A 12424-nucleotide genomic window follows, 5' to 3' on the forward strand; every position below is an offset into this window, starting at 1 on the left:
AGGAGAACTTCAGGACAGAATCGCTGGAAAATAAGATTGTATTTTTCTTGTTATATAAGATGAAGTGTGCAAACGGTTAGGTATCATTAGACCTGTTTTAATATTGTTGCAGATACACTAAATGAATGAAATGCCAAAACAGAGAACAATTGTATATATACTTCTCTTGGCTGGTAACAAATTAAACAATGTTAAAATTAAAACAAGACAGAATTTGGACGTCCTTGACTTCTATACTTTGTGCCACAGGCAGAGCTTGGTCAGTACTTGACAAAGTAGAGGTATTGGTTTCACTCTCAAAGGGCTGATGAAAGCACACACGCCGCAACAAAACTTTTGGAACATTTCTTCAGTCGACTTGGCCGGTATTGGATTTGACCACTCAGCAGAACTCAGCTAAGTCTCGGTTTGACAAAGGCTGCCCTCAGATATGGCCCGAGGGTGTGAATGTGTGTGTACGTCAGCCTTCACCTGATTCTTTTACTTCTGAAGCCTGCAGTGTGTGTGTCTGCTTTCGGTGTTTGAACAGCCATGCTGTTTTCTTTGTTAATTCTTGCAGCTGCAGCCTGTGACGCATGAGCTAATCACGATGAAAGTAAAAGGTCGGCTGAATAACCATTCAGTCGAGTCTGAGTCGCAGTCAAACCGGATCTGAAGTGGAGAGAGCGAAAGCCGAGCGATGAGGTTTTGTAACACCTTGAAGAGCCTTGATTTATTGTCGTGCATTGAATTCTTGATCTCAATCTTTGCGGTCGTAAAAACGGTGAAGTATAGATATTGCTGATGGGCTAATAATCAGAACCACGCAGTGCAGAGTGAAGCTGAACATCAATGCTGAAATGTTCTTGCATTGGGGAAAAAGAGGGTGGGGGTCTTGGATCTGCAGTGTTTGTCCGGAGACAATCCTCCCAGTGTTTTACAGCCCCGTTGATCTTACTTCCTCTGTATCGCTCTTGTGTTCTGACACTTTATGGAGACGTTCTGTTGCTTTGTAACTCTTCCAAGGAGGATGTTGCTGTCCTCAAGCCAAATTTCTTGTAGCCTGCTGACCATTTCTGGAAACATGCTGAGACGATGATGATGTTCCAAGACATTTCTGACATCCACTCCTGTCTAGGTTTAGCGAGAGGCAGCCGAGCAAGTTTTGGTAAACACATTATAATTACAACAAGTTATAGCGCTTAGAAAAACAAACCAAGGCTCTAAACACAGTCGGTTTGAGAGCGAGAGCGTTTGAAGTGGGTCCACAGCACTTGTTGGTAGCACAGGGAGAAGCAAGGGCCAGGCATGTTGTGACTGGAAGTGATAAATTGTTTGATGTTGGGCCCTACTTCCTTGTCTGCACTCCCTCACTTTATCTCCCTCCTTTCCAATTAATTTCTACAGCCCCCCATCTCCATTTTACTGCAGGCTATTGCAAGCTGTAGACACTGCCTTTGATAGTTTTTCTGCTTTTTTTCCTCGCCACATTCTTACAAACCAAGACAAATCTGCTTATGGCAAGAAGTCCAGCTTTCATCCTGTTTTACACTATGATGATGAGGAGGAGGAAGAGGAGAAGGAAGGGCATACAATGTCCTTTTAAATCACCTCTCATGAACGTAAAATGTATCATACTATCTCCTCGCTCTGCTCTCACCTTTATAGTATCAAAATGCAGACAGCTAATTCCTTTCAACTCAAATGTTGGGACTGAATACATTCACAAAGCACTTAACAAACCTCCTTTTGCTTCAGGAGGTGTAATTACACTCCTTGTTATCAATATCAATGCTGCATTACTCCTCCCTTTTATGAACCTCAGACGCCCCCATTAAGCCTTCATTTACCGCTTTGATCAGTGAATCTACTCTTAATTCAAACACAAAAACCGGCACACAACTGTCAGTCAACATGAAGAGCATGAAGAGAGGCGACTGAGAGGCAGACTGCATGTCTATGGACTAATGAGAGGGCAGCACTGCAGGCAATCAGCTTCAGACTTTAAGACTGGTTACTCATCCAGTGACATATCAAAGACTTCCCCTGTATTTATTGTCCTCCTCTAATATCAAAGATGCACTATCTATTTATTTTCTAATTGCAACTTGGAACTTTGACAGCAGGTGTTTTCGGGGAAATCGTCACCCTAGAAGCCCTTCCTGAAAAACGGTTTCAAAGGCCATCACCCTCACGACCTATGATCAGTATCAAAGTCCACGCTGTTTGTACCTTGAGAGATCCCATGTCACCATGTGCCTTCTTCCTTTGATTCCCGTCACAATCAGCCGTTTGGATCAAGTCTCTCACGCTCATCTTATCATTATCTGAATCATCCCTCACCTTCTAAATACCGAGGTAAAATCTGGCCGTTCAAAGTGTCCTGATGGGAAAAACAATCTCACTGGAGTTTTTTTAAACCCTCTGTGACTCTTGGCTTTGACTCTTTTTTTTCGACACACGATACAGCTAAAGTAAAAGTGTGAGCGATGTGGTGCTCGCTGCTGTTATCGGCTCAAAACTCTGGAATGTGCTCTCTCCGACTATCAACTAAATTCCAAACCTTAGGAGGAGAAAAGTGGCAAGTGGTGGCCAGCGCTGCTCTTGTCTTGTCTTCTTCATGATAATGAGATTGTCAGCTGATAGCTCAGGAGTATAAAGTAGGTGAGGGTTAAGGGTTTACAATATGAGCTGATGCTGATACTCCAGGTGCACTACACAGCTGGGACTATCTAGGTCAATAAAAGCGTTTTCAACCCTGCCAACATTGGATTTTGTCTACTTGTCTATTTCTCTCTCGAGCTCGTACGCACATGCGCACACACACTGTTTTCCACATGTCTATATTTTACTCCAGTAATTTCAGAGGTTAACGCCAGGTTAAGTGGTTGACCCTCAGGCTGGACCTCCGAAACAGAAGGAGGGATAACATTTCTATTGATGGACCCAGGGTGAAAAAGGTCATACTTGTAAATGTACTTACAGACACACCCACACACACACCAGGCCACCCTCTCTCTGAAAATAAAACCGGTTTATCCTCGCCTTCTTCTTTCATCGACTCCTATCAGCCATCCTGGCAACGCTACCGTTATGGTGTCCTATCTGCCTCAGATAGTATCCCAACATATGACGCTGTCTCTGCTGTCTAGGTCTTTATTCTGTCTTTATTGTTTATTATTTTGAGGCAATGGGACATGGTGATACATGGGATAATCAGCAGTTGATATGCTTCAGTGATGCCCTCACAGATCGGCTCTGATAGCAGGGTGGTCCCACCTTTGTTAGCACCACTCCCACTTCTCTCCCATACGTTTGAACTACACACTAGCCTCTGTTATTTTATCTATGAATCACGTCAATCGCGCTGAATTATGCTGAGGTGGAATTTTTATCAACCCAGTCCAGGGGCCAAGAAAAATTCCAACAATCCCCAAATCAAATTAAAAGAAAAAACAGTTGGAGCCATGGTTTGACAAGAGCAAGGCGCCTTTCATTAGAATGAGATTGATGTGGAATGACTAGGAGCCTAAGTGCGGAACATTTACTCATACGTTCGATCATTTACACGCACACACACACACACACACACACACACACACACACACACACGCGTACACGTACACATAAATTTGCACACTGATATAATGGAAACTGTTGGTCAATGGCCGGTGTTCTGTTGATGTCTATCAAGAACGTCTGAGCGTTTCTTTCCTTTTTAAATATCCATCTTCACTTTCGACATAATTATCCATTTGACAAATGAAGTCGGCAAAAAAAAGCATGATTCCACTCTAATGCTGTTTTGGCTCCAATGGTGCGGTTAATAGAGAAAGGCTGCCTTGGCAGTAAGATATGCACATCATACCATGGCCTTAACTACAATGTTTGTTTTTTAAAACTCTAAATTGCTGGCCCTGCTCATCCCTCCCATGAAGACATTTATTTTTCTTTGGTGCTACCTATGTCTTTGTTCTGTCCAATGCGTCTCAAACTCGTTTGAACAGGAACCAAAAGAAGGCACTTAGGGGTCTTTGCAGAAATGGGCTGAGATCTATTTAACTGGTGTCAAGACCTCAGAAAGGTCTTTTAAAACCGTCACCTCTGGAAAAGTAACTATCAAAGTGGTCCCCGGTGACAAGCTTGTGCAATAGAGGAAACTGAAACGGTATTAAAGTAGCAGACTTATCGTCCGTTGAGGGACAACAAATGGGAACTCCTTTACCTTGAAATAAGAATTAATATTATAATCTGTGAGGTCAAAGAGCAGCATTCCCTGCAGACTAACTGTCATCTGTGTCTACATGTCTGAAGTCTGTAATTAAACCTCGTGTGACGTAGTCAAAGTCTGTTTCAGTGAGTTTTAACTGTGGTTTGAGAGGCATGACTAAATGGCACCACAATAGCTTGGCTTAAGATCAGTCCATTCTGTACTCTAGTATGCCAATGTGGGTATCCATCTACGAGTATGAGCGTGTGTCTGTGCTTGTGTTGATGAATACAAGCTCTACTAGAGTTCTAAACTGGGCCGAGTGTGAGATTTGGCAGGCGCGGGAGGGGCTGTGTGGTTTGCCACCGCACAGTAATAAGACTGAGACATGTTGACATGAATATCAGATGTCAGAGGGAGTTTGCTGGGAGCTCTCGTCCATTACCATCTGGATGATAGTGGCTTGGAAAGGCAGGCAGAGTGCTATATCAATATTTCAATATTCTGGCACTGATGGAGAAACTCAGCCAGAGGCAGTCTGCACGAGACTGTAATGTCAGGCAAATGTCACCTGTAGAGCAACGGTGTGAGCGGGAGCATGCCAATGAGTGACTTTTAAGTTGTGTGTGTGCGCGTGTGTGCGTGTGTGTGTGTGTGTGTGTGTGTGTGTGTGTGTGTGTGTGTGTGTGTGCGTGTGTGTGTGTGTGTGTGTGTGTGTGTGTGTGTGCGTGTGTGTGTGTGTGGTGTGTTTAATAAAAGTGGGTGGTCTCGAGCTGTGAAGACCAAAAATGTGTTTAAACTGAGCTTCCAGCTCATGACCTTGAGAGTCACTGGGTTGGACTGAATGTTATTTATTTGGACATCTTATACACACTCACAAATGACCATTAGGTGCTGTGTTTGATAAACAAACTGATTGGATTGCTTATGCGAATGTGTGTGGTTTCTCTCCCTTGCTGTCCTCAAGGCCCCTTCAGAACGGGCCCAATTTACCTCAAGGACATTGAAAATAGACACTGCACACACATATGTGCTTGTGTGTGGGTGTGTGTGTGTGTGTGTGTGTGTGTGTGTGTGTGTGTGTGTGTGTGTGTGTGTGTGTGTGTGTGTGTGTGCGTGTGTGTGTGTGAGTAAGTGTGTGTGAGTAAGTGTGTGTGGTATGCACCTTACGATATAACACACGCACACACACATAAACACATTTGCATGCGCACAAGCAAATACACTTTCAGGCTGCACTGGTTGACCCAGTCTCTGTCTCATTCAGTTCAGTCTTTACTCACTCATCAGAACTCCCAGGATTGGTTAAGGTTTCAGGGTGTGCTTTGGGCCAAAAGCAACCACATTGAAAGGGAATTGAATATTGTTATTTGCATACTGCCCCGGCAGTAACCCCAGATCAGGAACTCAAGGATGAAGTCATACAGCTCAATTCAAAGACCTAGAATAAAGCAAAAGGCAAAACTCCTCTTATGAGACTTGTAAATGTTTTCATGCATGTGCTTGGATTTCACTTTTCACTTGTATCATTTGTTTTCCTTTTTTTGATCTGTGTGTTCCTCTCCTAGGCGTATCTCAGGGAATCAGCTGAGGTATATCTCGGGCCACGCTCTCCAGGGTCTCCACAACCTCAAAGTTCTGTGAGTAACCTTAGCCACCCTCCCACCCTACCGCTCTCTGGTGGGTCGGCCCACATCCCGGGAGGGTTATTCCACTCTAGCGATATGGGGTGATAGAGTTGTGCTCCTGCCTTGAAAAAAACACACAAGCCACGCATCATTAACTGTTGTTAAAGTTTATGGGCTGGTTCCTTTATTCCCAAACAAGCCCTGTTTCAGTTGTAAGCACGGACGGACGCACACACACGCACTCACACACACACACACACACACACACACACACACACGCATGCACACAGGTGTAATGCAGGGACCTCCCAGTGACACCACCCACCTAGATTACAGCAAGTGACATTAAAATATGCCATTCAAAGTGTTCAATACTCCATCAACGCTCCAATTCTCATAGTGTGTTCGTAGTCTTATGATCCATGGCCACCAACCGTTAGCGCTACAGTGACATATTAAATCCGGAAAAAAAAAATGGAAAGCAATAAAAACCAAGTCATTTTCTAACCCCTGCATCTAGTAAATTACTGCCATATTTCTACTGGGTGAGAGACAAGAGTTTTAAGGAGGTTTTCATGATTCTTGGAACTGCAAGCCCTCCTCGACCCTCGCTAAGAAATGTCTGAGAAGCTCTGCCACAGAATATAAACTTTAGCTAGAGAATTGTGGTTTGTAATTTGAGGGAATCTGGGGGATTACCAGGAACACACGTTGATCTGCTTTCACCTTGTGTTGTGAAACTCACTGAGACAGAACCAGTGAAACAGCCATAAATCTTCGGCTATTATGTCATTACTGCAGATGGACATACATCCTGGACACATACATGTCTGAGAGTATTCATGCTTGGCAACATCCTAGCAAACGTTGTACGGTGTCTTTGACCTCAGAGCAGCTGAGCTGTTAGAGTCCTTCCTCAATATATTAGTTAAAGTCAGTTAATGTCACAAATGGACTGCTGACCTTGTGTAGGGTAGCTGCAAGCTGACTTCCTGCTGATTCACACAGACACACACACACACACACACACACGCACACACACACACACACACACATACACGCACACAAGGTCATGAACCAAAAGTGGAGTACAAGCTTCCCTCCGGGAATTTCTTTTAAAACAGGAAAAGGCTCAATTTGATGTATTTATCATGGCATCACCGTCCCAGTGGAAACATTCCCCAATCCTCTAAAAACCTGAGCAGCATTTTTTTCTACATTGAAGCATTGAATGTACGGAAGACTATTGTGAAATACACTAGACTACGAAAGAATGCTACACATTGACTTCAGTAAGAAAATATAGCAACGTATGCTTGAGACACCCACTGACAGTATATCAAAATAAATTAATGGATCATAAATCATTCTGATATGTACTTGGCAGTCGAGGCATGGAGTTCAAAAATAAAAGATACTGTACTGTTAAAACAACCTTACTGCAAGCTGAGATATTTCTCTGTTGTGACACAAGGCCTCGCAGACTCACAAAGAGGCACCATGATGCCACAATAAAGAGCTGAGAGCGGCACACTGGAGACTTTACGCCTTGTGGGCTTACGTCAGACTACTGATCACGATAAAAACGTTAAAGAATAAGGGAGCAAAAGACAGAATAAGCAAGGGGAGGGAGAGGAAAGAGAGAGGGATATTGTTTGCTCGCCACTTCCTCCTCGCGTTTTTGCTCCATTCTTCTGAGAATGACATCAGCAGCCCACCCAAGGAGCTTCTCTTTCTCTTTTCACCCTTCATTCTCTGCTTCTCCTCAAGCTTTCACCGGCCCTTTCCTTTTTGTGTCAGATTTCCCTCATGATGGAATTATTTGTTCTGCTTGAAGTGCCCTCAAACACACTCGACCACTTATCGAGCTATTACCTCGACTGAATAATCTGTATGTGTCTTTCAGGATGATACAAAACAACCAATTGGAGAGACTTCCTGATGATGCTCCATGGGACCTACCCAACCTACTATCTCTGTGAGTCTCTCTCTCTCTTTCTCTCTCACAAACACACTAATTATGTGACTTTACCTCATCGAGCAGGGAATGAAACATCCCCCTGGCCACCCACCCGCACTCAGCTCTGACCGCAGTGCAGGTATAGAGTACTGCTAACATATTACAGACCGTACCCCAACAGTTCTGCATGGTACTGCCTGACAGTAGGAGTCCCAGCCTGACTGTGTCAGTGCAGTTCATGGTAGCATCTGGAAGCCATGAGGGAAACAGCAGACACTGCAGGCCAGGGAGAGCATCTCCAATGAGCTGTGAAACAACCCCATTTTCCATCAATTCCCCCTCTCTTCCTCGTCCGCTCCTCTCCTCCGCTCTTCTCCCACCACCCACACCGATATCCCCCTGGCTAATGAGAGTGTTTGGTGGCATAATTGTCTCATCTGTGGGGTCAGTGTACGTGTGTGTATGTGTGTGTGTGTCCGCATGGATGTTTGGATGGATGCAATGTGGACCACCTCATCTGTATTTCCTCACCCCCAACCCATCTCTACCAAAGTTGTACCGCACACATACTCGACCATCCCCGCTTTCCAAATTAATCATTATTTGTAAATACCATAAAGCCATTTCCTTCATCGCACACACACGTTCAAGTTGCATGGAGTTGTAAAATTGAAGGGGCGTGCCCGTGAAACTCTACCACCTACAACGTTTGCCTGTCTGGTATTAAGCAGGCCTGCTCTCCATCAACCACGCCTGCACGCAATTATTACATAATTGCCTGACTATTCGTGCTGACCGTGATCAATTTGCATAACTGTTGGATTCCAGTATAAGAGGATTTTAGGCCAATGTTACAAATGTGGCAGCAACCCGAAAGCTGAGTGAATAAAGTGTCTACCTGAGCTTCCCCATGTCAGTAAAAGAAACACTAAAACAAAGAGCTGATGGGCTTTGCTGCTGATTTCTCACAGGGAGTCTCCCCTACGGCTGCAGCAGTGTGTTGGACAGTTCTGGAGATGTTGCTTCCATCCACCTTTTCTAATTTGACAATTAACATACAAATATTTGGATGGAAACATGGTGTAATAGGAGTAGCGTGGATCATTTAAGAAATCTCTTCGTACAAGCGTAGCGACTGCGTGCTCGGAGCAGACAGGTGGTGGCAATTAGAGCAGAGAAAAGAAATTGACAATTAGGTTGCATGGTGAAGTAGTAAATGAACAGTGTCGCTTTCAGTTAATATATGAATAAATGTGGCAGCGCTTAAAACTCAACTGTCTTGAATCCCATTTCTGTTCTGTACACTTCAAGAACAAACGGGTTAAAATAAATCTGTGCAGCTAAGCGAGAGAAAACATTATTTCAACTACCTATTTGGAGATTAATTTACACTACACTTCATTCCAATGAGATTGAAGAGGCGACCACTATGGCCCAGGCCGTCTCCGTGTGTAAGTTGAATTTTAGGATGATGTCTGTATTCAGTCTATGTGTATGTTAGTATGCAATCCTGTGTGTAGTTGTGTGTGTGTGTGGTCTCTTCATTTCTTCACAAAGGGATGCTCTCAAGTAATGAAAAACAAACACACACAACAGACACACACAGAGTCAGGTTATAAAGACGCACCTTGTCATTACAGTAATGATAAGCCTAGCGGAGAAAGATTACTGGAAAAGCTTTGGAGAGTGAAGCTTGTTGGCGCCTCTCACTGACATAAAACACCAGGTAAAAAGAAAAAGAGAGAAAATGGGTTCGAAATTTGTATTAATGTATAAAAAGAGGCTTTCATCTCAAATAAATAATACTCCTAATCTCAGACACAAATCCTTTTGTCAGCAGCGAACTGAAGCCGAGTCAAGAAATGTGTCTGACTGTTTGGAACAGTCCAATTACAACGCACAATGTTGAGCGCTGCTGTTGTTTAGTTCTATAGAGACAAGACAGTGACGTGGGTCCCAGCCCACAGGTTAAGCAGCGTAATCACCACTGATTACTTCCACAAGCCACATAAATCAAAATATTTCTGTTTTTATAGATTTGACTCGACGGTAGTGAAACATGCTCCTTCAAGTTCCCCGTTGTATAAAATGTTGGCCATCTGGAGAATTGAACTAGGAGGCATATCCACAGATCTCCTGGATCATTTAAGAGAACTTTCTCTTTCTGTCTCCATTTCTCTCTCCTGCAATCGGGCCTCAGACTTTGATGTGATGGACAGGAAATAGTTGTTGCTTTATTGGCTTCTGTGAAACATTCCTGGTTCTGTCTGGACCTTCTGGAGACCTGGCAGGTCCACCCAGAGGAGCAATTATTATTTTGCCCTTGAGAACAAAACGAAGGGTCTTCCGTAGCTTTCATCCTGCTCTTTGGGTCAGGGACAACCAATGTCCACAGGTGGAGTGCACAGGATGCACAAGGATGATGTTTAGCGCCGGAGAAAATGTGTGCTCAGGAAGTAGACGAGATGAAAATGTCTTGAAGCTGTTTGTGTGTGCGCATGCACACATTCATGTGTATTTACGTGTACGCTGGAGGGTGTTTCCCTGTGTGCGAGCATCTGCCAGTGTATACAGTTGTCTCTCCTGCTGGAAAATGTCCCCGGGGAGAAAAGCCAAGAGTTCAGAGTTCAAGTTCAGATTTCACTTTGATGATGCTGTTTGTTTGGAGAAGCCTCCGAGGAGGTGAGGAGGAGCTGTAGCGCCAGACTCAAAGCACCGCAGCACAACATTGATTGAAGGGAGGAAGTTTGAAAGACGAACAAGAGTTAAGGAATGAGACGCGAAGGGCTTCGCAGCGGCTGGGAGTGCATCAAATGAAGATGTAGGAAACAAAATGTGACTGTGAGAGGGGCCGGAGGGAGGAAAAGGAGATTAATGAATGAGTGTGAAGGGCCAAAGAAAGAAGAATAGCGAGAGGAAGTGGTCTCAGCTTGTCAACTCTGCCCAGAGGGGATCATTCATCACTATGGACTGTGTGTATGCATGTGTGCATTTACGTGGGGGGTGACGGGTTGGGGTGGGGTGTTGGGGGGGTGGAGGTCACAGTCCACACTCATTGCCCGTGGGTTCGAGGACACCGAGTGAAAGAAGGGACAAAGATTTCTTAGGTTTAAAGAGATGAAAGCACATGTGTGAGAGCATTTGTGTGTGTTTGTCCGGTGTTGTGTTTGTGTATGAGTGGTGGAAACGTCAAAGACTGATGGCGACAGCGGGACTCCAGTGGAAAGAATGAATGAGGGAGGAACAGCTGAAGATGCATCTTAAACTGTTCCTCTTACCGTCTTTCCGTCTTTCCGTCTTTCCAGGCATTGAGGGAAGTCTGCTCACACAAGATAATTAGGATGAGGTAGAATAAAACAGCCCCGTCACAACTGTTCCTACACGTTTGTGTTTTTCTCATCTTACATTTCATACATGTCTGTGCTGGTGAAGCTAGACATGGCTTATATAGCATGGGAATAAATCATGATGAGAAGCTTCTAAGACCCTGCAGCAAAGATGAAAGACGGAGAATAAAAGAGGTGTAATTCTCATAATAACCTTCCTGAAAGCCAAAATGTTTTATTGACACGACATACAACCACTAATGCACGCACAAGCGCGGTTGCAGATAAGCAAACAAACTGTACTTAAACTCTGTGATTATGTCGCTAAACTCAGTTCCTCTCACCCCGCAGGCGTCTTGATGCCAACCTGTTGTCTGAGGTTCCTGCTGGGGCCTTTAGGGGGGTTCGCTCCCTAAGACACCTGTGGTTGGACGACAACTCCCTCACGAAGATCCCCGGGACGGCCCTGGACTCTCTGCCCTCCCTGCAGGCCATGACACTGGCCCTCAACCAGATCACGCACATCCCAGATTACGCGTTCACCAACCTCTCCGCCCTCGTCGTTCTGTGAGTGACATCTTGATTTGTAATTCTTAACTTAAAACTCTCCTGAGTCTGCGTTTCTCTACTTACCGAAAAAAAAACATGGATTCAGTTGACTTAGAACTGGGTGGTGGTGAATGCGGTGTGGAAACATTTCCGAGACCTTTAATTTCGGATTTGGTGAAAAATATTTGTGGCCTTTTCCCAGGCATCTCCATAACAACCACATCCAGAGCATGGGTGCGAGATGTTTTGAAGGTTTACACAGTCTGGAGACACTGTGAGTATTGCACACTTCATCACAGAAAGACACACACACACACACAAGTTTCTATTGCAGGTTAAACTCGAGACATGTTCACTGGCTCTCACACACACACACACACACACACACACACACACACACACACACACACACACACACACACACACAAGTTGAAAGTGTTTTCAGAAATCTTATGTACCTGGTATGCCAAAGAATAATAAAGTGCAGTGCTAAATCATAATGATGGATGTCCTGGTAATTTCAGCAGGTGTTTTCTCAAAACCAACAAAAGAACGACAGCAATGTGAAGATGAAAACTTTCTCTTTGATTATCTTGATGTAACATCAACAGATTCCTCAATGTTTTGCCAAAGTAAGCGCTACGGCTGAGCCTGGCTACAGGAGAGTTGTTTGAGCGTACGTGCCGTAGCTCTGATAACTGGATTGAAACCACACACTAATATGGAAACCACAGGAAACTAACTGCCTTATGACAGAGGTAGGGCAAGAAAG

At 44.3% G+C, this 12424-nt stretch overlaps 1 protein-coding gene across 1 annotated transcript in view; it reads left to right on the forward strand.

The window, feature by feature from the left end:
- Window positions 1-12424, forward strand: part of LOC137800507 (leucine-rich repeat-containing G-protein coupled receptor 6) — a 35720-nt gene that overhangs the window by 14308 nt on the left and 8988 nt on the right. Inside the window, exons 3-6 of the mRNA XM_068597736.1 lie at window positions 5758-5829; window positions 7724-7795; window positions 11455-11670; window positions 11855-11926. Coding sequence (XP_068453837.1) covers window positions 5758-5829; window positions 7724-7795; window positions 11455-11670; window positions 11855-11926 — 432 coding nt within the window. The remainder of the gene's footprint in view (window positions 1-5757; window positions 5830-7723; window positions 7796-11454; window positions 11671-11854; window positions 11927-12424) is intronic.

The sequence above is a fragment of the Clinocottus analis genome, unplaced genomic scaffold, assembly GCF_023055335.1.
Source record: "Clinocottus analis isolate CAN_PGR_092001 unplaced genomic scaffold, fCliAna1.0.p SCAF_4, whole genome shotgun sequence".
NCBI classification, from domain to species: domain Eukaryota; kingdom Metazoa; phylum Chordata; class Actinopteri; order Perciformes; family Cottidae; genus Clinocottus; species Clinocottus analis.